The sequence below is a fragment of the Dreissena polymorpha genome, chromosome 1, assembly GCF_020536995.1.
Source record: "Dreissena polymorpha isolate Duluth1 chromosome 1, UMN_Dpol_1.0, whole genome shotgun sequence".
In the NCBI taxonomy this organism is placed as follows: domain Eukaryota; kingdom Metazoa; phylum Mollusca; class Bivalvia; order Myida; family Dreissenidae; genus Dreissena; species Dreissena polymorpha.
Window position 1 is genome coordinate 81,209,702 of NC_068355.1, and position 26,609 is coordinate 81,236,310.

Below are 26,609 nucleotides of genomic sequence, written 5' to 3' on the forward strand. Positions count from 1 at the left end.
ATTCCGGTCATTAGTTGCTGAGAAATAGCCCAGACAAAAATTGTGCACGGACGGACACACAGACGGACGGACAGACGAAGCGGCGACTATATGCTCATTTTGGGGAGCATAAAATTGCTCAGAGCAAGTTTCATTAATATCAGGCAACAAAATTAATGATACCTCTTCAGTTTTCACATGGTTTCAACTATATAAGGGAACTCTCCCACACTGTGGCAGCCATTTTCATTTTACCAAGCACATGTTCAAACTGGGCCAAGATATCATTAGACAATAGATGTGTTTGTCAGAAACACAATGCCCCCTATTGCGCCGCTTTGAAATAAACTTTCAATATATCATTTGGCAGGTTTAGAAATTATCTCCCTTTTAAAGCTTATTACTTCCCTTGGATTGTATTTTATGACTTTTGACCTTGAAGGATGACCTTGACCTTTTACCACTCAAAATGTGCAGCTTCATGAGATACACATGCATTAAATATCAAGTTGTTATATTCAATATTGAAAAAGTTATGGCCAATGGTAAAGTTTTCGGACAGACACACAGAAAGACAGACAAACGGACTGACAGTTCAACTGCTATATGCCACCCTATCGGAGGCATAAAAACAGTTTCTTCACAAGTTTCGTGAGCATTGAAAAACTAGAAAAGTATCGCATACACTTATCCCCCTACAATGCATGTTTTTCACAGACAATTTTATATGTTAGACAGCTGACTTGAAGACAAAGGCAAAATCTGGTTGCAGTCAAATTCCTTGTGAAACAAACATCTCTACATTAGGCAGTGAAAGTATCAGCAAATCTGCCAAACAGTGACAGTAGTTGGACATTCTCAATTTCGGAACAATACATTCTATAATGGAAAGAGACAAGGGGCCATAATTCTGCCAAAACTCTTAACAGCAAAATTCCTTTCTTAAAGATCATCTACCCATAATTAAGGTCATTCAACTGTGAAAACCAGTCACATTTAAGGAAAACTATATCCTAATATAGATCAGGCAAGCAATTCGGCCTCTACAATGCTCACAATAAAGGTAAATGTTGACAATTTACAAAGAACTACAAATAACAGACTAAAAGTCAAGAGACCACCAAGCCCACCCTGAGCAGGTGATGCTCAGGTGAGCTAAATATGCTATACTTAAGGATTGCAAAGTGTTACAAGGGTAAATGGGTTATAAGAAATGGTCAATGAGATAAGTCTGTGTACATGCCTTGCCCAAACTATGCATGTATCTAAAGAGCATCTTTAATAATGTGTCTTGTTCTGAGAAAACTGGGCATAATGCATGTGTGTAAAGTGTCATCCCAGATTAGCCTGTGCCACAGGATTAATAATGATTACTAACTTTTTGAAATCTTGAAATTTTTGAAATGGCTAGAGATCATTCAATTTGTTGGTAACAAACAATAGAAATCCTTCAAAGCAAATATAATTCTTCATTTAACTATTTTCCATTTATATAATCACATGAACAACTGCCAGTGTGTCTTTTTGTAAAAATGGCAAACAGTTTAGCATAATCATGACATGTACACTAATAAATATAAACTTATCATCAGTTGGAATTTTGGGACATGACATTTAGTTTAGTATGGACTAACACACAAACTATGTACACAGATATCTGTAATATAAATAGCCAGATAGAAATACCTGAAACAAATAAAACTTATGTTCACCAGCCTGTAGGCTCACATCTACTTAACAATACTTAACAATGTTTATTGCTAACTTTAAGCAGCCTGCATGGTCATATCTACATAACAATACATGTGCATATATTCATATTAAGGCAAATATGCAGTGGCAAGTAATTATAAAAAAGTTTTTGTTTGCATTTAATTTATTTGTCAATAAACTCATTTAGGTTTAAAAATTCCGCAAAACAAAAATGTAACAAGAGGGCCATGATTGCCCTGAATCGCTCACCTGACTAACCAAATACAATCCCAACCCAGATTTCATCAAGATAAATATTCTGACCAAATTTCATAATGATTGGATGAAAACTGTGATCTCTATTGTCTACACAAGGTTTTTCTATTATTTGACCTAGTGACCTAGTTTAAGACCCCAAGTGACCCAAATACAATCCCAACCCATATTTCATCAATATAAACATTCTGATAAAAGTTTATAAAGATTGGATGAAAACTGTGGCCTCTATTGTCTACACAAGGGGTTTCTATTATTTGACCTCGTGACCTAGTCTTTGACCCCAGATGACCCAAATACAATCCCAACCCAGATTTCATCAAGATAAACATTCTGACCAAATTTCATCAAGATTGGATGAAAACTGTGACCTCTACCAGGGCTATAGATAACAAGCGTATGTGCGTTATTACGCAATTAAAATAACCAAAAACGTAATTAAATTCAAAATCAAGCGTACAAAAACGCAAATATAAATTTAATAACGTAATTCCCGTAAAAAACCTTGCGTCACGAAACGCAATTCAAACACCGGGCGTATTTTTTAAGACTGGTTATTTCCCATACAAAAATGTACCGAATAGTTTATATGCTGTCCTATGAAGAAAAGAAGGCAGTCCTTCCAGCGGTTATCAACCTTTGGGGTAAATTACTGTAATTATTCGTAGACCCATCCGATTTCTACTTTCATTTTCTTAAAATATCAAAATGGCCACTCGTGGCCGTAGAAAGAGAATCGTCACACAAACAAACATCAAAGACAGGTAATTACGCCAGAATATTGGGGAAACTGAAAGCTTCTGTGCTGCTTTGCTGAACGATCTGTTGAAAGATGTGATCATTTCTCGCGAGAATTTAGTTCGCCCGTTATTATCGGAGATTTTGAATGAGGTTGTTAAACCCAAAAAAACACGTTATGGGTAGTGTAAGTGAAAAAACTTTAAAAAAGTGGCGAAACAAACACCCGTGGCTGGTGATTGATATGGAAAGTGGAGTCATAAAATGTACATTATGCACAAACATGAAAGTAAATTAAAACTAACTAATGTTGCTATATTTATTTTTCACATGCACATGATAATATAGTAATCTTAGTAGATTTTTATTATATTATATATGTCATTCCCTAAATTACCCAATTGAGTTTAAAAAAAAACGGGGGTGAAAAAACCCAATTAAGCTCAACAGTAGGGGGTTAAATTTTTTGCTAAAATCTATTGAATTTACAAAAACCCTATTGTTGTCAAAACAGGGGGTGAAAAACCCAATTACCCAAAAAATTATCTATAGCCCTGTCTACTGTCTACACAAACCAATTGTTGACAGTTTCTATTATTTGACATAGTGACCTAGTTAGTGACCTAGTTTTTGACCTCAGATGACCCTCAAAACAATCCCAACCCAGACTTTATCAAGATAAACATTCTGACCAAATTTCATAAAGATTGGATAAAAAATGCGACCTCTATTGTCTTTGCAAGGTTTTTCTATTTTTTGACCTAGTTTTTGACCTAGTGACCTAGATTTTGACCTAGTGACCTAGTTTTTTTTACCTTAAATGACCCAAAAACAATCCCAACCCAGATTTCATCAAGATAAACATTCTGACTAAATTTCATAAAGATTGGATAAAAACTATGACCTCTACTGTCTACACAAAGTTTTTCTATTATTTGACCTAGTTTTTGACCTAGTCCCCTTGTTTTTGACCCCAGATGACTCAAAAACAATCCCAACCCAGATTTTATCAAGATAAACATTCTGACCAAATTTCATAAAGATTGGATGAAAACTGTGACCTCTACTGTCTACACAAGCAAATTGTTGACGGTTTTTCTATTATTTGACCTCGTGACCTAGTTTTTGACCCCAGATGACCCAAATACAATCCCAACCCAGATTTCATCAAGATAAACATTCTGACCAAATTTCATAAAGATTGGATGAAAACTGCGACCTCTATTGTCTACACAAGGTTTTTCTATGATTTGACCTAGTATTTGACCGAGTGACCTAGTTTTTAACCCCAGATGACCCAAATACAATTCCAACCTAGATTTCATCAAGATAATCATTCTGACCAAATTTCATAAAGATTGGATGAAAACTGTGACCTCTACTGTCTACACAAGGTTTTCTATTATTTGACCTAGTTTTTGACCTAGTGACCTAGTTTTTGACCCCAGATGACCCAAATACAATCCAAACCCAGATTTCATCAAAATAAACATTCTTACCAAATTTCATAAAGATTGGATGAAAACTGTGACCTCTAATGTCTACACAAGGTTTTTCTATTATTTGACCTAGTGTTTGACCTAGTGACCTAGCTTTTGACCCCAGATGACCCAAATACAATCCCAACCCAGATTTTATCAAAATAAACATTTTGACCAAATTTCATAAAGATTGAATGAAAACTGCGACCTCCATTGTCTACACAAGGTTTTTCTATTATTTGACCTAGTTTTTTACCTAGTGATCCAGTTTTTGACCTCAGATGACCCAAATACAATCCCAACCCAGATTTCATCAATATAAACATTCTGACCAAATTTCATAAAGATTGGATGAAAACTGTGACCTCTACTGTCTACACAAACAAATTGTTGACGGACACACGCAAGCACACATGCACATACGGACGCCAGACATCACACGGTCACATAAGCTCACCATGTCACTTTGTGACAGGTGAGCTAAAAAGAATCAAAGACAATCTTATAAACATTTATGGGAGTAATATTATATTAATAACAAGAACAGTTATGAGAAAGCACAAGCCTTAACAATTGACACTAAAAAAAATGCTATTATTAACTAGAATTTTGAAACATGTTAGTTCACCTTTACAAACACTCCATATGCTACATATTACCATCGTAAGAAGATCTTTTGGTTGTTTTAAAGTTGGTTTATAAGTTGAAATTTGTTACAGTTGAAAAGTTGTTTAATGTTGAGTTGTTGAGGTCAAGGTTGTAGCTATGGTGACACAGGCGTTGCTAAGCGCTGCTGCAGAAGTGAGCCAATCAGATGAGAGAGTTTGAGGGCGAGTCGTTGATTGGGGTTGTGATATCGACAAGGGGAAACAAATGTTGTCTGTAGAAACAGGTGCCCTAGTGGAGTGGGCTCGTTCCTGACATAAATATACACAAAAGTTATTGAAGTGAAACACTCAATTTATGCTATCACTGCATCACTACTGCAACAAAAATTGCTACTAGTAAGTTTGAATAAGAGGGCCATAATTGCTTTAAGCACTCACCCGAGTTCAGGGACATCTATCATTGAAGAGTCTATTTTTGACCCCACGTTACCTAGGGTCAACCATGCCCTTCATATTGTCAATATAAACATTCTTACCAAGTTCTGGGACATAATGTGGCCTCTGTAGTGGTAATAATTGTCTAACGATTTTACCTGGTGACCCAGCTTAGGGACCCACCGTACACAAATTCAAACTAGACCTAGATATTGTCAAGTCAACACTCTAACCATCAAGCTTGAGACATTAATGTTATTATGAAAGTGTTAAAAATTCAGTATAAAGCTGGGTTCCCATTGCCGATCAGATCAACTCGAACAAGCCCGAGCAAGCTGTCGGGTTCTGGTCAGGTTCGGTCAGCATGTGTGGTCGGGGGCAGTCAGGGAGGTAATGGATTGAGAAGAGCTCTGGAAGTGGTCGTGTATTAGTCGTGTAGAAGATCGAGTTGATCGTGAAGCAATTGTATGGCGATCGGATTAACATCTTTTACACGATCTGTACCCGATCGGCTCGACCTCTACCCAAGTTATTTTAGATGGCAACACGATCCACTCGACCTCTATTCGTTTGTGTGTACAGATTCACAAGACTGCTACCCGACGGCTACTCAACCGTACATGATCACTTCCCGATTGCTATTCGACCATTCACAAGCTCATGTCACTAAATCAAAACTCAGGTGTAAAACGTCGTGCTTGTCTCTCATAACCTTCTTAGAATCGGACTGTAGTACGAAACACTATGTCCCCCTCAATATATTTGACCTTTGACCTTGAAGGATGACCTAGAACTTTCACCATTCAAAATGTGCTGCTTCATGAGATACACATGCATGCCAAATATCAAGTTGCTATCTTCAATATGGCAAAAGTTATGGCAAATATTAAAGTTTGACGCAAACAAACAAACCAACAAACAAGGCAAAAACAATATGTCCCACAGTATAGACTAGGGGACATATTAATGCACACGAAACAAAGCAGACACCAGAAATAGTGTGATCACAAAAGCTCACCTCGAGCATTTGTAAGGCAAGAAAAAAATGAATAACAATATGTACAGTGAAAACCCTCTTTACGACCAACTCGGTATTCCGACCAACTCGCTAAGTCGACCACCATTTTTCAGTCCCGATTGTTTTCTTCTCTATTTCAATGGTCGTTACACTCACTAATCCGACCAACCCGCTAATCCGCTATTACGACCACTTTAATCAGTACCAATAATCGATATTGTTCTTAATTGACACCCGCCAAAGGACCAGTAATTTTCACACCTTACTTAATCTGGTGTTGTGGTACTATCGGGCTTGTGTACGAAGCCATTGTGACCCAATTAACCTCAATTAACGACAACGGTTTTTGGCATCGATTTGCGACACAGGTGTTAGATTTTCGGCACTTGTTATTATTTTTAACCCTTGATTGACAATTAGCTATTATTATCGAGTCTTTGATGGGTAAATTGGTAGTTGTTTGGTACATACTTTAAAGATTAAATACGGCGAATAATTTAACAGTTAGGATATTTGAGTAACATGATTTTGTTCGTGATGGATATAAAAACCGACCTTTATACCATATCGTTATTCAAAATGGATAAGCGTAAACAGAAAGAGTTGTGTTTAAAAGAAAAAATTGATTTGATCAAAGCGAGTGATGGGAGATCTCAACGGCAGTTGGCCGATTTATTCGGCATTGGAAAGACTCAGGTTCAAGCTATTCTAAAAAGAAAAGCTGAATTTTTAGACGGCTATGAACAGAACCAAGGCAACGAGAGAAAAAGGCTGTGTACCAGATCACCGGTTGATAACATAAACACTCTCATGTGGGAGTGGTTTAAGACAGCCAGGTCACAGGGTATTCCACTCTCCGGTCCCATGCTTCAAGAAAAAGCCTTGTTCTATGCGTCAGAACTGGGGGTAACAGACTTCAAGGCATCCAATGGGTGGCTTGGCCGTTTTCGCGAGAGACATAACATTAACTTCGCGGCAGTGTGTGGTGAAAGTAACAGTGTGAATCAGGTGACTGTGGATGACTGGGTGGAACGACTTCCAACCATACTTGCTGGTTACGATCTCTGTGATGTGTTCAACATGGACGAAACAGGGTTATTCTTTAGAGCCCTCCCAGACAAATCTCTCTCCATCAAAGGTGAAGATTGTAAAGGTGGAAAGCGTTCCAAAGAGAGACTTACAGTGGCTCTATGTTGTAACGCTGTTGGTGATTTTGAAAAGCCGCTTATGATTGGTAAGGCGGCAACCCCTAGGTGTTTCAGAAACACCGACGTATCACGACTTCCAGTGATGTGGCGTCACAACAAGAAGGCGTGGATGACAAGAGCCCTCTTTACAGAGTGGGTTCAGCTCTTCAACCAACGAATGCGCCGGGCCAGGAGAAATGTCCTTCTCCTCCTGGATAACGCGCCGTCACATCCTCCAGACCTACAACTTACCAACGTCAAAATTGTGTTCCTTCCAGCGAACACAACATCCAAGCTTCAACCTCTAGACCAGGGTATCATCCAAAACATGAAGCAGTTGTACCGAAAAAGACTTCTCCGTTCAGTGCTATCGAAGATTGACAAAGAAAGCATGAGTGCTGTGGAGTTGTCTAAGTGCGTGTCTGTGCTTGATGCTGTGCAATGGGTTCACTCATCAGTCAATGAAATCAAAAGAGAAACCGTCTCCGGTTGTTTCAAGAAGTCTGGTGTGCACTTTGACGACAGTGACAACCTTCCCCTCTCTGAGCTATCCGACAACATGTCTCTCTCAGAATTGAGGGACATGCTACGAACAGCCCAGACAGATTTGAAACTTGAAAACGCAATGTCCGCAGAGGAGTTTGAGGCCATTGACAGCAACATCCCTGTTCATTCAGACCTGAGTGAAAATTGGGAGAAAGAACTTATGGAAACTGTGTTGAAGCCTGTGAGTGTGACTGATCCCCAGATTGTTCAAGATGAAAAAGAAGAACTACAGCCCGAGCAAACTGAACTGAAAATTAATTCCTATCAAGATGCTTTGCATTGGTTAGCACAAATAAGACTTTTCTGTTACAGCAAAGATATGGCAACTGAAGCATTTGAATGTGGTAGACTGCAGGAAAGTCTAGAAAATCAGGCTGTGAAAGTAAAAAGCTCTGCTAAGAATCGACTCATTCTTCAAGTAAACATCAATGATCATGTGCATGTACATGTATTTTCACTTCTTGTATGAAAAGCTTTGTACAATGTATAAATGTATAAATACAATGTATCAACTGATGACTGTTATATTGTATGCAAAAAGATTAAAGTTCATTGAATATTTATGTTGTTGTAATTATATGTACAATGTATCAACTGATGACTGTTATATTGTATGCAAAAAGATTAAAGTTCATTGAATATTTATGTTGTTGTAATTATATGTCCATCAAATTCATGAAATCTCATAATTAAGACCACCTCGCTATTAAGACCACTTTTCAAAAGTCCCACAAGTGGTCTTAATAGCATGGTTTCACTGTACATATTAAAGAGGTCACTAAATATTTCTTAACTATATAATGTGTTCATCTAACACAAGTGTAGCAAGAACCTCTCACAATCACTAGTATTGCTCAATATTTCCAACAACAGTTTTGCAGGAAGATATGACAAAAATACAAACACGATGGCCTTGTTTCTGAAGTGTCCGGAAAATCATGTCTAATTTGCATTTACACTGAAGGCGTTTCAGCACAAATGAGACAGTATTTTCCATCAAGTTTAAAAACAATTTTAGTGCAGAAAAAATGTTTTTCAATTTAACCTTTTGACCAAGTTTATGACAAAAAGGTCTCTGTTTTGAGCTGGGCCATCACAAAAGTTCAACGTGCCCAGGTTAGCCAAAAAGTAGGCAGAACATGCTCAAAGGACTTTTTAACCCATTTATGCCTAGTAAACTCTCCCATCCTTCTAAAGTGGATCAATTTATTTCCAAAATTGGGGATGTCTGGTATATTTATTTCTATATTTATAATATTTCTTACAGAAATTCCTTTAAGCAAACAGCATAGACCCTGATGAGACACCGCATCATGCGGTGTCTCATCTGGGTCTATGCTGTTTGCCAAGGCTTTTTTTCTAGATGCTAGGCATAAATGGGTTAATTTTATTTGCGAAAATGTCTTCAAAGATGCAAAATGGCCTTTCTAAAAACTAAATGACATAGTTTTTGCAATTTTACATAACATAATTATACTTTTGTTGTTGTTTGTTTCCAATTAAGTAATTATGCATAGACTAAATAGTTACTTTTTAAATGATTGACACGCATACAGAGGGGGGGGGGGGTAATCACATGATAGTCAAGATGGCAACGTTAATGCCAAGACAGATATTTTTCACCGTTTTATACCCTTAACTACTTTATTTTTATTTTTAAATGACGCTCTTTCCAGCCATATTAGTAAACATGTGATTAGTGTTTATTTCCTAATAAAATTTGATTAATATCTCCGCTTAGGTCATCCCGCTTAGAAATTTTGCAGCGAGTAAAGTCGAGATAAAGAGCGAATATAAAAACGAAATAAACTCTAGTAACTTTCTTATTGATATGGCTGGAAAATAAGAAGCATTTAAACAATAAATACAAATTATTAAGGGTAGAAAACAGGCGAAAAATACCTGCCTCGGAAAGAACGTCGCAATCTTGACTATCACGTGATTACCCCTTCTGGCATAGATGCAGGAGTTATGCACATTGAGCTCTGAGCTTATACCTGATGAGATTAAAATTATGTGACGTTATAATGGGAACAGCTCAACAATAACCCCATCAAAAATACATATGGCTAAACAATATCTACTAACAAAATATCGCGTAGCTGTAACTTCACTCAGGTATACAAACCATGCCAACTCAGGACTTGAGACTTTATATGTAATAAATGGGTGCAACAATATTAAATTGTACTGGCAATGACATTATTACATTGCCCCAACCGACATAATAAAATCTGCTCATAAGAGTCGCGTTCTGAGAAAACTCGGCATAATGCATGTGCGTAAAGTGTCCAATTTAAGAGGAAAGTGTCGTCCCTGATTAGCTTGTGCGGACTGCACAGGCTGATCTGGGACAACACTATACGCACATGTATTATGCCCAGTTTTCTCAGAACGCGACTCATAAAATTTCCCAAACCAGATTACTATAAAACACATAGGCCTTCTGTAGATTGGACAGCATGAAGAGATAACTCCTTTCTGCCATTATAATGCTTTAAGAGAATCCTGAAAGTGCTGTTTCTATAAAACACAAAATTGTAGACAAAATGTCTATTGCATATTTTACTAAATTAAAGATTAAGTTGACAGGTTTGCAACAGCTGAGAAACTGTTATCACATGACACTTATCAGGAGCACATATTTGATGAACAACTTAAGGAGACCTTAAAGGATTTCAACGCAAAATCAAGCAAAGAAAATTGTGACCAATACTGAGGAAGCAATCAGAAAATTTGACCATCCCAAAGCCTAGCTTTAAATGAAATTTATTAAATATAGCAACAAACAACGCTCATTTGAGAAGACTTCAAGACAATATAATATTCCAGCCAAGCAAGTTCTAGCTGAACAATAGTCAAATGTATTATAACACTTTCTTTGTTGTGAAATACTGAGGATGGTTATTGTAAATGTATTGCTAGGTTTAGTCTTCATCAAGCCAAATCACAGCAAATGGGCAAAGTTTATTTTTCTTGATTCACAAGTGAAATGCTTGAGAAAACTGTCCCGGTAGCATTATGAAATCATGGATTAAATATACGTAAGCTTTGGAAGATTCAATTATTTTAACCAATAGCTATCATATACAACATTAATTCTATTTACCTATTTTATACAAGGCCACTGAAACAAAAGCCTTTTCTCAAACATATCAGCAGTCCCTTGCCAATTAAATGTGGTCAGAAAAGACCAGAATCTCCATTAGTTTTAAAAACAAAGCTTAAGTTCTTTTAACTTGCGTTATGATCCAGAAATTAGTTTTAGCATAATTATCCTATAATGGCCCTCTTACCACATTCAATGTTTTATCAACCTCACTAAAGATCATTTTGAGTTATCACCGGATCCACTTTAGCATGGACAGGCAGAGACACAGATGACCGCCTCCAGTCCTATCCAGTCTCAAGGGGACTAACAACATGTGCATGTACTACCAATGGAATCTATTTTGGTGTTTTAGTTTATAATAATAATTTTTTTATCATGGCTTATCCTATGCCAGATTTCCAAGTATTTACTTTCATGTCATAGACATTCAAATGTATAGGTACAGCATGCGAATGTACAACTTCCATTACATACAATGTAACGAATTAGACTTGCAACATGCTAGTCTACCCAGCAACCATGTTTACCAGGCTTTGAGATAATATTATATTATTTTACACATTTTATCTGAAATCTGATTGTTATAAAATGTAACATTTCAATGTATTACATAAAGCTGAAATTGCAAAAGCAACAGTAAGTAAAAAAATATGCTCAACTTTTCATCCGAAAGCCATAAATACCCGATAGTTTAAGCACTACTAACAAGTTACTAATATAAATAACACACGACTATTTGTACACGATGGGCCGTCCATGACAAATAAATTTTGATAAAAATAAATAGGCAGAGCAAAATTAATGTTAGGTGTACATACATGTAAGTAAAATAAAACAATCTGCATGTACTTCATCTAAATTCAACAAAGTTAATTTTACAGAAAACATGAATGCAAAGAAAACATGCACATATGCTATTGAAAATATTCCTCACTTTCAACACATGTCAATAAAAAAGAAAGCATTACAACTGACATATATTCAAGTCACCATAGGCCAGGAAGAAAACATCACCGGTATAGTGTCTGGAGTACAAGGAAAAGTTGAAGGAGATAGCCTCTCCACCTGGGCGATACATACCTGGATCTGCGCCTTTCCCTGTCCCCATTCCTAGGGCCTCTACGGGGTGGGGGGCCACCTCTGCCCCAGCGAGACTTTCCACTGGACATTTCTACTCTTGCCCTACGCCCATTTATACGCCTGAAAATGTAACATTGTGCTTTTTACTTGTGTATGTCCATGAAATCTTAATAAATCCTGTATACATATCTAACAATATACTGCTTATATTATTTACATGAATATTATATGTTTTTTGTCCTCAGACTGTTTGTTTTTTTTATTTGTAATTTAAATGTATTTTCTCTGTATTCCAGTATTAAATCTCAATTTCTACTTCAAAATTTCGACATGGTCACAGAAGCTCAACAAGAGCATGTCAAGTGTTTTTTTCCACCGTTTTGGGAATGGGGCCAGGTCCCTTTGGAATGGACAAATTTGAGGCGTTTTGACTGAAGTTGGGAAAGTAGCACTATTGTTGTTTTGCTAAAAAATTGAGAATACAAGTGTTTTCAGTATTATATTTCCTAAGGTTGAACTTAAATGGATGGAAGTTATGATGATGAGAACATTAGAATGTAGTAAATTTGCCCTTTAAAACATATTGTATATCTACTCCAACTAAACAATCGGGGAATTTTTTATTAAAGACAAGGCAATTTCCTGTTATAAGCCAATAAAGTGAACTTGGTAACCTACGCTCCATCAAGAGCATCCACAGCGTCTTGAGCATCTCGGTGGTCTTCAAACTCTACAAAGGCAAACCCAGGTGGATTGCGAGCCACCCAGACATTCTTCAGTGGTCCATACTCAGAGAATAAATCTTCAAGTTCTTGCTTGGCTGCCCCATAGCCAATCTCACCAACATACACCTTACAGTCCAGATTCCAGTCCCTGGGCGCTGACATGCTGCAATACAATACAGGATTACCAATCATGTACGTTTAATGTATAGTTCCACAATGAAGCCCGTATTATTGAAAGCAAAAAACAATTTAATTTCACACCAGTATTAAACAGTGAAAATGAGCATGCCCTGTATAAAATGCTTTACAGAAGGGTTAATTTAAGCGACTGCACAAAACAGCTATTTGGAACCTTAAATGCATGGGTGAAAGTAGGAAATTCCCAAAATACTAAAAACAAGGGACAAAATTGTCACAAAACCAGGTTTTCATTGTGAAAAAAAAATCTGATAAAGGGAGAAAACTCAAACTGAACTTTTGAAATGAACAAACAAAATTAACCCCCTTTGTAAGTTTGTTTTAAAAAAAAATCTATTTTTAGTCGTGGCGACCTTGACATTGGAGATATTGACATGATTCTTTCGTGCGACACACCGTCCCATGATGGTAAACAAATGTGCCAAATGATTTTAAAATCTCAATGAATGACATAGTTATGGCCAGGACAAGCTCATTTATGGCCATTTTTGACCTTTGAACTCAAAGTGTGACCTTGACCTTGGAGATATCGACGTAATTATTTCGCGCGACACACCGTCCAATGATGGTGAACAAACGTGCCAAATGATTTTAAAATCTGACAATGAACGACATAGTTATGGCCCGGACAAGCTTGTTCCGACCGCCCGCCAGCATTCGCCAATCTAATAACCAGTTTTTTCCTTCGGAAAACCTGGTTAATAAAATCTGGGGGCCTGGGGCCGATAGGGCCCCCGGTGGGTCCAGGGCAGGGCAAGCTCCTGCATTTTAGCTTATTTGAAACAAAGAAATCACTTCTCCTTAGCTTAAAGACACCTGAATTTTTAAGTGATTCAAAACAGAAAAAACATTTGTTTTTATATCTTATCTAGTTATTTACTAATGATTTGAATTACATGTCTGGTAATTTTTCACATGCGTAACGTCCTCGGCGTGAGACTTGAACACCTTTTTCCCATTTGATTGGTACTTGATCGTTTTGAAACAGATATCACAATATCATATGCGCTACCCGGAATGATGTTTTGTTTGTTTGTTAAACCAATCTCATCGACAAAGGAATCGTAAATTATAGGCAGATTTCGTCAGAATATTCTTATGAGGTGACGCCATGCTGCCTTCTACATGCGCGGAGGGTCTTACGGAGACATTTTATTTCGGGCGAATAGTGCCCAGAGGGGTAGAACGATTCGCGAGGCTATAGAAAATGAAAGAGCAAAACCCCCAGGGGGATAGACTTATAGAGAAGCAATGGCCGAATCGAATCTATAATTAGATATGGGTTAACAGAACAGTGGGAAACCAATTTATCACGTCTGGAATCGAGCGTATTTTGTTTATTTTGTTTTTCGGCATTGATGGACACATGGCCTACCCCCCCACCCCCCTCAACAAAATCTCATCGGATTTACATGATTCACGAAAACGACCTCTAAGAAGCCAAAAAATACGGAATTCCGTAATAATACGGAAAACTTTCACCCATATAAATGTGATTGAAGATGCTGAACTCATTCATGTACTTTTAAATCCCAATTTATTTTCCCAATTTCTTGAAAATGCTGAAAAAAACTCAATTTCAAAGCCACGGGCTATCTTTTCAAAAAGCTGAAAAAAAGCCCTGACTTATGCTGGAAACTTGCACAAAACTGATCAAACGACGATAAACATCATAAGTAAAGATGTCAGGTATAGAGACCAGATCTGATCAGATTATCTAAAAAATATTTATGAATGTTTCACTTTTTGAAACTTCAAATTTTTAAGTGGCCTTTTCACGCTTTGGTAAATTGACAAAATTAAAAAAAATATTTCAGATTCGCAAATTTTAATTGTAGTTATGATATTTGTGAGGAAACAGTAAAATCCTTGTTGCCTATCTATTCGGTCATTTTCTTAATGACGCAATAAACTGTAAATCCACGTTTCCTCACGTGTCCAAATTCTGAACAAGGCTGTATCTGAGATTCGTGTCAACAAGAAATCTATACAGAAGACGGCTATGGAGTTCAGTATTCCATACCAGACGCTTCAGTGCCTTCCCCAGGCCATTTAAGCGCCCCTTGCCGGGGCGCTTGAATTTCGAAATCAGAGTCCCCGGGGCGCTTGAAATGTTCCGATCAGTGTATTCTTCAGTAAAAGAAAGTGGAGATTGTCCAAAAAAATCAAGGTTTCCCTATCAGTGTATCAATATTCCCTGTTTTAAAAGAGCACTCGGTACCTACTTTCACAAGTAATCGCTATAAACACCACATGGGGTAATGGATAATCCACTGATAAGAGAATAGCATGACGCGCGTATCGATTATTCTAACATTACACGGTCATTTAAATGCTGACAAGGATGTATCTGGTAACTTTCCAGTCGTCAAACTGTGAAGTTCATCGTCCAATCGGTTACGCGAATGCTTATGGGGGCGGGGTTAACTATCGACCATTATTTTTGATTGACGTCGGGCATGAAATAAGAGTTTATCGCAGCTTGATTAGCAAATAGTTGTACCATTTGAGTAATATAAAACCGGTAATTAGTACAGTGCACAACATTAAAGACGGTTTCGGGCATCATCATCACACCTTTTTACTGTAAACAAGTGTTACCTATGACTCATAATTAATACGAGAAATTAATTGCAAGTGGTAAACAATTAATTATTATAGCGGTTACAATTATGTGACAACAATTTATTTAATTCCAGAACATGTATATTTCAACATGTCCATTTATAGAACTGATTCACCTCGTTTTTTTTACATTTATTCGACACGTAATGCGCTTTAACAAATTTTCGTTGAATTAATTACGCACACTTGTAAATGTTTCGTCCGATAATCGATAGTTAGAAGACTGATGATGGCAACCGGCCGTGATCCTCGTGGACAACGTGAATTTCATGCATAATTCCGTCAAAACATTTATTCGACTCGTAAAGTGTGTAAACAAATTATCGTTGAATTTATTACGCAACGGTTTATATTTGTTGAAATCTCAAATGGGAATAATTAAATTTGTAATCCGAAACCCATTACCGTAAGTCGATGTTAACGCGTTTTTAATCCGAAACACACTTCCGAATGTAAATGTTACCGCAACGTTAAATATTTTTGCTTCAAATAAGCAGTGCAAATTTATTTTGTGTCGAATCTTTTTCTCAATTAAAAAGAGCGCGAATTATGCAGCATGTACAACGTCGCGTCTATTGCATACAAATGACGTGTATTGAGCGTTTTAACAAGCACACAACAGGTCAGGGGATTGACGCATATTCAGAGGCAATATTTCATCAAATCTATAAATAGTCACTTAAAAAATGGCAAGGTTTGTGTTAAAGAAATAACTGAAAGCTCGTAAATATTTACCAGAAAGAGATTGATAAAAACGGAATAAACGGGATTATCGGGTAATAAATAGAAACTTGAAAAATAGTAAGTATACAGTAATAGAGTCGGTTGAAACGGAGTCGGGTTTCATCGGCCGAAAAATGGCAGAATGTTATAGAAAATCATTAATTAGTAACACATTGAGAATTTTTCAAACTCGCGCTGCATACAATTAGTAATTCACGCAAGTCTAAAAAACAAAACAATCAAACAACAAAGTAAATAATATTTGTTTATTTTATGATATATTTGTGGGTTTTAATTTATTTTCAAGTATTATTCATGCAATAAAAATAATTATCAAATTAACAAAATTTCTAACAATTGCGTATTTAATCATTTGCCCTAACAATTGCAAACAATTGCAAACATATTACGTTCGTAATATCAATGCACAAGCAAAATTGATCGTATCAGTCATCTTAATTGTATTGCTTGACAGGTATTTAAAACTAATAGGCAGATATTTCGAAAGTGTTTAGTTTTATTACCTAGATTATGCAAATTTTACGCCCATTGTTTATCAACAATAGGTAACGCCTACTTTTATAAAATTAGCCAATCGCGTGATAGAGTGATAGACTCCGAAGCGCAGATCGATATCACGTGTCAAGAAGAAAGTCATTTGCGGATAATTGCATGCGGTCGCTCTTTGCTCCCGTTGTTGTTGGCCCCTTATAAATAAGGTGTCATCGGCATTGGGGGTCGTCTGAATAAACGTGTTTATGTAACAATTGACCGTTGCAATCTGGTAACTTACTTCAGAGGATACCCTAATTGCCAATTATGTCTTAATCGACAATTAACAACATGGAACAAAGATGATCAGGTGATACAAACTTGTCAAGTAGCATTTGTAATCGGCAGCTTGTTTAACATTTGACAATTTCAAACTGAGAATTGATTTTGCTTTTGTTTTAAGCATGTTGGCATCGTGTCGCCGCTTACATACGTATACTATAATGGCCAATTTATATGACATTTAACAACATCGCGCGCAAACAATCAGGTGATACAAACTTTTTAAGAATAATCACAAACAATATAACGTCTTACGCCCCAAAAATAACAAAATTCAAATTAAAAATAATAGACAACAAAATCAGGAACAATACATTTTATTACAAATAAATCGGTTACTGAACAAAGCGTTCCGATAAACGGTACGGGCCAATACAGACTTTAGAGAAAATGCAAATGGCTGCCGCGATGATTAAAAACAACTGACAAGTGTCCAACTTGGCTAGCAAAAGCGCAGTTAACTCAATATTTTGATTTTTTTTGTTTATTTTCACCAGTATCTCGCTTATAAAGCGACCCCAACTGTAACTTATTAATTTGAGTCTTACAAATGCGTCTTACAAGCGAAAGTATACGGTAGTCCTGAGCATTGCCCACCAGATGTGATTGCCCCCACAAAAGAAAAGCTCCAGTCAGTAACTTCACCGCAATCAGCAACCACCAACACTCATAGCTTGCGCAAACACTGCTGGAAACCACATGTCCCCTTTCTGTGTCTTCAAAGGCAAAAGAATGAACCAGGAACTAATGAACAGGGAAACAGCCGGAGCCATGGCAACAATGTCGGAGACCGGTTGGTCAAATGGAGATGTTTTCAAAGAATACATTGACACGCATTTCATGAAACAAGTCAACCAGTCCGATATGAGCAAACCGGTGTTGTTGATATTTGGCGGCCATATAACCCATATGTCGTAATAAAAAAATAGTTTGGAGAAAATGTTCGGCGAACAATCTTTTTCCTGTCAAGTGCCGTCTAGAGCTGCAACGATTCGATCTGATTCATCGAAAATCGATTCGAAATGCTTTGATTCGATTAAGATACCAAACCTACCAAATTTGATTCGATTCTTTAACATATATACATAGATACGTAAAGCGTGCTGTATTCTGACTATTGATACAGGAAGGTGTAGGTTTTATCTTTACCTGTAATTACGACGCGCGCGATTGGTTGCTTATTACTTTAGTCATCCAATCAATAAGCCCGTTACGGTCTTCTTTCGGAAAAAGCGTCAAAATGGCTGAACAAGTTGCTGCCGACAAATTGAAATTATCAGATGCGCCAAAGAAGCTAAAGTCAAAAGTGTGGCAGTATTTTGGGTTTCGGGATGGTAGCCCTACCAATAAAGCAAAGTGTAAACTGTGCTTCACGGATGTGGCGTACGCTAAGTCCGGCTCAACCACTAATCTAATGCAATATGTCAAACGCAAACATAACGTTGATTTAGCAAGACTAAGAGGTTGCACAAGTGCAACTACTCAAGTCGCCAGCCAGAAAATTAGTTCTATTTTTGTTGGAGTTTTGTTAAGTTTATTAGAGAATGTGATTTGTCCTACAGGTAACAGGTGATGCTGTCATGGCACAATGGTAGACATGCTTATAGTGGTTTTGGGTTAAAGTATACAGTACACTCCACACGTTCTCCCTCCGCGTTTTTTTTCTGCTAGCGAGTGTTGAGAGAGCGAGGTGAACTCGATAAAACGCTCGGCGTTACGCCGCGTTCGCTAATTCCCGCGGCGTGTATTACTTTAGCCTAGTCGGTAAATGCAGACAATTTCCGTTCTTATCAGTGACCGCCGCGCAACGCCGCGTTAGCAGTGTGCTACTGGGCATGCCAAAAATAAAAACATTGTTATAATAAATTGTTTTAATACTGTAGTACATGTATAAAAAAAGATAATTGTATAGAAAATTAATACGTATAAAAATTATGTTTTTTAATTCACAGGTACGTCTACAATATGAATGAACATAAGACATTTGACAAATTAATATTTAAATCATAACACATATAAGACAAGAATAAATGTTCCGTAAAATTTCCAAATGAGAATAATAATTCGTAATCCGAAACACACTACGATTTTTAAAGTTAAAACGACGTTTACAAAAGCTTCCAATATACAGTCATCATGTATATTTCCCGACAAAAGCGCGCAAAAATTATGCTGCAATGTACAAGGTTTGCTGCTGCAAAGCGTGCGTGTATTGATTTTTTTATACAAACTTTATAGCGCAGAGAACATTGAATTTTGTTGATTTCGGTTAAAAGTTTCTTTGGTATTTTTAAACAAAATTATATCGTGAATAAGTTGATATTTCCTCCAAAATAATTTCAAATCATACATGCCGAATCTTTATCGTTACGGTATTTTAGTAGAGTAATTATTTTAACAGTAATTGTACTGTAAACTAAGACATCTGGGCGAAACTGGATTTTAAGTGTTTGACGTTATGAAAACACGCAAAGCTTGTCTACTGACCTATTGTGTAGACTGCTGTCTGCGGTGTTTTGACAAAAGGGATTAACATGTGTGAATGTCACTCTGCCGATTTGGTCCATAATTACTGGTAAACATTGTTTTGAATGTCGACGCAACAAGAATACAACTGTGAATATTAAATGCAATTATCAACTCAATAGTTACCACCTTCTTTTAGCAATCAATGGAATAACCTAACTTCAAAGAGAAAATAAATGAATTAGCGAGCAGAGAATTGACTTTGTTCTGACAATTAAAACCATTCCTTATGCATTCGTTGAACGTGTTTACTTGAGTAAGTTATGCCTTTAGACAGAAAGCGGCTTTTCTTTGATAACGTCAAACTGTCAATTCACACAGATTTGCGAGATTTTTAGGGTGCCTGTTCATTTGTTTACATGTTCTGTATAGAAAATCACCTGCTAACATAAAAAATTTGGATTAAATTATCAAAATAAAAACAATGTTGTAAACTGTGTGTATATTAATTGGTAAGTATTAGTAAAAAGACGACGTTTTGTTTGTCGTAAATCAACGAGTTTTCTATACAACAACAACTACTTCTACAACCACGTCGGGATCGATCTATCTTGGTTGTTTTTTTTAATTGTAAATATGATACTACATGTACATGTATGTACTTGTAATAAATGTAATTTTATTTGAAAATCAGGAAGTCAAACAAAATTAAATTGATCTTTATCTCGTAAAACGCGGAGTTTCCCCCGCATTGCCAACGCCGAGGGCCGCCGCGTCAGCTTATCAGTTTTGCCTATCGTTAACCGCCGCGTCCAAAATCATGCAAACGCCGCGTCTGGCGGGATTTTCTTAATCTCCCTCCAGGTCAATCACTGCGGAGTATGGAGGGAAATTGGGGAAAACGCGTGGAGTGTACTGTAATAGTGATAGTACTACCATTCAACTGATTCCAGATACGTTCTTATGAATATTTATTTATTATTTATATTATTGTGTAATCAACACAATCTTCCTGTCATAAATTTTTTATATTAAAATTGATTCCTAATTTGCTATTCTTTTTTATGTGTTCTATTGTAATCACATTTGAACAGAAATGTCAATTTTGAGGCATAAGAGTGAATATATGATAAAACTAGGTTTGAAGATGAATCGAATCGAAAAAATCGGTATCAGAGTGTCGGAAATCGAAATCCAGCTGTTGGTGAATCGTTGCAGCTCTAGTGCCGTCCCAGATTTTTTAACTGTTTCAACCGTAGACTGTGTGACAATATATTGCCGTGTTATTGACTGGAAAATTGGAAACGCAGTCTGCATCAACACCGGTCAGAACCGGGCATCTAGACAAAAGAAAATGTATGGTGTAAAAACAAAACAATGGTGTAACTGTACATCTCATCGGCTTAAATAAACAATTAAATCTGTTTTAAGACTGCTGCTGGTTTAAAACAATTTGAGTAAAAGCAGTTAGCGAATTATAAACCCATTTAAAAATTTATTAAAACATTTACAGTTGAATTGATTGTAATTAATTCCGTCATAATTTTTAAAATAAGTTACGTAATACTGCATCTAATTGCAAAATTTCCACAAAGATAACATCCGGTATCTGGTCACGATTTTATCATGGAGTAGTACCAGGCCTTTTCTGCTCCATGTTGGGAAAACGCCAAACTGGAATTTTGGGAATTGCGCATATAATTTTTTTAACTTTTTGTGAATACAGAATTCTTTTGTTACAGAATTTTGTTGCATTCGTTAAAAAATATACACTCACAAAAACCCAACAACTCGCTTAACACAGACTTTACGAAAATTAAGCGATACCCTGTACCTAACCTCATTCTGCATACGCCAATATTTGACCAATCAATACCCGGTACATAACCTCATTCTGCACACGCCAACGTTTGACCAATCAGAATGGCTGAATAGATAGGAAGCGTAAGAGCGAATCTGACCTACAACTGTCAAATAAAAACAAGGTAAATTTTTGTAAACAAACCATTTCCGATGGAAGTTCACATTAAAACTTGTTTGTTAAATACATTTCGTTAATATAAAGTGTTATTTTTTATTTAATTGTTTATTAACAATCTACCGATTACAGTCTTCGAAATTCGCACTAGTCCGACAACAAAAAAATAATATTTTTTCTTTCGGGCTTGTAGGAAATCCAATATTACAAGCCTGATGTGATTGTAAAATTCAGAAAACAAAAAAACCTGTCCCACTTTCATTTTTCAATATTTGTAAACATAAGTTTTGAGCCGCTTATATCAATGTCTTTAACACATTGCGCACACGTGCTGCGCAATCAGCCGATAATTGGATTACTGCGCATAAAGCGCATGGTTTTGTGGCTCCCGGATTACTAAATGTATAATGTAAAATAAATGTTTTGCGTTCGGGACACAGAGAGTAAATGGATGAACAGTTGTCATAGAAGTAAGTCGCGGGGGCGAAACCGGGGAAGAGAGCGCCCACAGAAGTTGCTGGCAGGGTTGCCACAAAGAAACGCTATGATGAAAAAGGGAGAGAACGAAAACTCCTTTCATCATGGGCAGTTGGCAGACTATGGCTGAGGTATAATACAGAAACACATACCATGTTTTGTGACTGGTTTGCTCTCTCTTTCACATGGATATATGGGATACAGTTCTTCTATTTTTTACCTAAACTTTGTGTATATATTTATAATTGTGGCAAGATTGAAATCGGTGTGTGAAATTAATTTCTTCTTATTTCAGGATCTGAAAGAGGTTGGCTCAAATGACGAGGAAGCTGACATGGACGAGGATGAAAATAATAAGAGAGTTGTATTGTATTCAAAATATGGAATAATTAAATGCTTTTTTTGATGTTTTATGTTATGTTTATCTTCATTTTGAACAAAAATGTTTGGGCTAGTAAAATCTTTCTCGGGCTAGTACAAATTCCCAAATTACTAGCCGGACTTGCTTGTACTCGACAGATGGGCTGAAAGTGTTGATGAAGGATCCCCTATAGATGTTATTTATCTAGATTTCAGCAAAGCCTTTGACAGCGTGGCACATGATAGGCTTTTATTTAAACTAAATTGTCTGGGTGTGCATGGTGTTACCCTAAATTGGTTTGAGAATTTTCTAACAGCACGATCTCAATGTGTAAGGATAGGCCCAGCAATGTCCAATGGGTCTAAAGTCATAAGCGGAGTTCCACAAGGAAGCGTTCTGGGTCCTGTACTTTTTCTTTGCTTTATAAATGACTTGTCAGATGTTGTCAATGGAATAGTCAAAATTTTTGCGGATGATACCAAGATTTACTCAAATGTTAATACCACTACTCAATGTGATGAATTGCAGCAAGATCTGGACAACCTGTGTGACTGGAGTTCGAAATGGAAGCTTTCTTTCAATGCCAAAAAATGCAAAGTCATGCATATAGGATCTACTAATGAAAGGCATAGGTATCAGTGCTCCAGCTAGAATTTGAAAAGGGCAGGGTGGCTTTTTTGTCAAAAGGGCACTTTCGACGCGCAGTATTTTGTGAAAAGGGCACTTTCGACGCGCAGTATTTTGTGAAAAGGGCACATTCGAGCGCGTGGGTGTTTCTGGAATGCTTTCTATTGCATGTTAATTTATATGTTATAAATAATTGTATTATTCCCATTATTATTAAACCATTCAAATATAATGTCTACAATGAGGATTAAACTAATTACAATGTAATAAGAGATTTATGAATTATCAAAAGTTAAAAAAAAAAAAAAAAAAAAAAAAAAAATATTTTTTTTTTTGAGGGGGGGGGGGCAGAGTGAGGTTCAGGGGGGCAGGGCGGAGGTTCGGGAGGGCAGGGCGCGGCGCCCTTTGATTTAGGCCTAGCTGGAGCACTGGGTATTCAATGCTCGATAAAGATGGAAATTTCATACACCTGGACTCGGCACAATCTGAGAAGGACCTTGGAGTGACTTTCAATGAAAATTTACATTTTGGAGAGCACATATCAAACATTACTTCTAAGGCACAGAGAGTACTAGGACTTATTCACAGATCTTTCGAATACATGGAAACGGAAATGTTGCTTCCTCTCTATAAATCATTAGTTAGGCCTATTCTTGAATATGGATCAAATTTTTGGTCGCCATATCTTAAAAAGGACATTAAAAAGATTGAGGATTTTCAGAGGAGAGCTACACGACTGGTTCCTGCATGTTCTACCCTCCCATATGAAGAAAGATTAAAATTCCTTGGTCTACCAACTCTGGAGTACCGAAGAGATAGGAGTGATATGATTACTCTGTATAAGTCTATTTACGGATTGGACGACCTAAAATGGAGCAATATATTAAACTTGGCTCAAGGGGATTTGAGAGGTCATCACCTAAAATTCATAAAAAAAAAGTGTCATCATAATGTAAAGCTAAATTCATTTGGAGCTAGGACAGTGAACATGTGGAATGCCCTTTCAGAAGAAACTGTCTCTTCAACATCCCTGAATGTGTTCAAATCGAATTTGAACAAAGAGAACTGGAATAAGAAAAAATTTAAATCAACTGTGTAGCGCACTATGTCGCGTATAACATTTTAAAGAAGAGGGGCCACGATAGACTTTGTCTAATATTACGGCCCGAAGATCAAGGTAAATCAAGGTAAATCAAGGTAGATTTAAATCTGAACTTCAATGACTGAGATTATTATATTCTTAAGTGGGCGAAAAGATAGGAAAACAGGCTACTGAACATTTACCATGCTCTAAAATATCCATTTTATGCATCGCTACACAATTTCAAAACCAGAAAATTATAAAGCGTTGTAACGTTTAAATAATTGGAGAGTTCTGTTAAAACTTTTAATATTTTAGTTGTGTGTAGCCTTGAACAGTAAACTTTGAGATTTAATTTCCGGCACTGAATAATACATACAAACAAAGTTTTGCGTAAAATAAAATGACATAAATTAATTTGAATATGTTACAAGATTATATGATCGCAATTCTTTAATTACAGTTGCACTTTGAGAATTACCTGGCAAAAAACAAATGTGTGCGTGTGCGTGTACCTTCAACAGACTGGTTTTTTCCGGAAGTAACATGAATATTTGGGTAACATACAACTAATAAGGAATATAAAACATATTTGAAAACCGGAGATATTTCTCGTCAACACTCAAACGCCATTATGAATAAAATTGAATGGATATTTCAATAACCCAATACTCAACATTTAAATATTAAAGCTGAGATAACTGTAAACGCAAAGCATTTGGGATTCAAAACATCTCAAAAATCGAACTAAGCCCTAAAATAAATCAATTAAATAAAATGATTAAATAAAAATGATTAAATAAAGCACGTAAACAAAATCACATTTCTGACACAAATTAATTTAATAACTAATTAAATCTGGGGCCATCAGCCTCGACTGTAAATAGTTACAGGGCTTATTACGCCAAACTGTCAAAAACACGAAAAAGTAACATTACCCTGAGCATTTTCAGATGCAAGGAGTGGACTACCGGTACTGATTGCTATTTTACTTTTGTCAGGCGACATATAACAAAATCCTGGCCCAGCTAGAAATGTAACTGTATTGCCCTGTGCAATGTGTGACATGCCTGTTACTAAGTCCCAGGAGGGATCAGCGTGCGATGATTGTAGTATTTGGTACCACCAGTCTTGTTTATCTATGTGTACTACTGACCTTAAAGATTTGGAAAGATCAAGTGTTGTTTGGAAATGTTGTAAATGTGATAGCTTAAACTGTGACAGTTTTACATTTAAAAGTTATGAACTCCAACTTTCAAATTCTTTTGAACAATAATACTACCATACTACCAACAGACCTGGTACCTCGGATCACGACATGGTAGTGATTGAAGATTGCCAGTGTATTTCGGACAATATATTATTGACAAAGCTAATGGTGATTATAACATTAAAGAATTGTGGTCTATATTTAAAAATGGTATAAAAACAGTGTCGAAAAACATGTGCCATCGAAAATAAATAAACACGAAAAGAACCTTCCGTGGCTTAACAGAAACATAAAAATTCTTTGAAAAAAGAAAGCTCGTCTCTATGAACAAGCAAAGAAATCGGGCCGTTTCAAACAATATCAAAAATAATGCAAAAGTAACCTCCGTAAAGAAGAATGGACCATGTAAATAAAATAATACAGGACGGTATGGACAAGCATAACTCTAAACCCTTCTGGAACTATATAAAATCTAAGAAACAGGATAACATCGGAGTGGCATCGTTACAAAAGTAAGGTAACTTATTATCTGATGCGAAAGAAAAGGCAGAAGTTTTACTGACGCAATTTAGATCTTTGTTTACAATAGACAATGGTACTTCAGTACAAGATTAGAACACTTCAGTTCTCAACCTTTTCCGACGATACCTCATCTTCAAATCAACTCAAAAGGTGTACTGAAACAACTTTTAAATATTAATGTGTCTAAAGCTTGTGGACTTGATATCATCCCGAACATTGTTTTAAAAACTTGTGCAAATGAACTTTATACGGGCTTGAGTAAAATCTTTCAGTATTCGTTAAACACCGGTAAACTACCTCAGGTTTGGAAAGACGCGAATGTGGAGCCTGTATTTAAGAGTGGGGACAAGCATATAGCTGAGAACTACCGACCAGTAAGCCTTACATCAGTGACGAACAAGATTCTTGAACATATTATATTTAGCCACCTTTTAAAACATTTTGATAAATATAGCGTACTGACAAATTTAAATCATGGATTCAGATCCGGCTATATTCTACAGAGACACAATTATGAATAACTATATATGATCTACTGACATCCTTTCAAAAGAAACAACAAGTTGACATTGCCATTTTGGATTTTAGTAAGGCGTTCGATACTGTGCCACATGATCGTCTATTACAAAA

The 26,609-nt window shown here is 36.5% G+C and overlaps 1 protein-coding gene across 4 annotated transcripts in view; it reads right to left on the reverse strand.

Moving 5' to 3' along the window:
* Positions 1-24,811, reverse strand: part of LOC127837647 (RNA-binding protein 1-like) — a 29,917-nt gene extending 5,106 nt beyond the window's left edge. For 2 of the 4 annotated variants that reach the window (XM_052364914.1, XM_052364905.1), the window contains exons 1-3: positions 24,729-24,794; positions 12,831-13,040; positions 12,153-12,272 (exon numbers count right to left, since the gene is read on the reverse strand). In XM_052364914.1, the coding sequence (XP_052220874.1) occupies positions 12,153-12,272; positions 12,831-13,039 (329 nt within the window). In that variant the 5' untranslated portion in view covers position 13,040; positions 24,729-24,794. Of the gene's footprint in view, positions 1-4,825; positions 5,084-12,152; positions 12,273-12,830; positions 13,041-24,728 lie in introns of all 4 variants that reach the window. The other 2 variants (XR_008029427.1, XM_052364910.1) reach the window with 2 other exon arrangements.
* Positions 24,812-26,609: the final 1,798 nt, after the last annotated feature.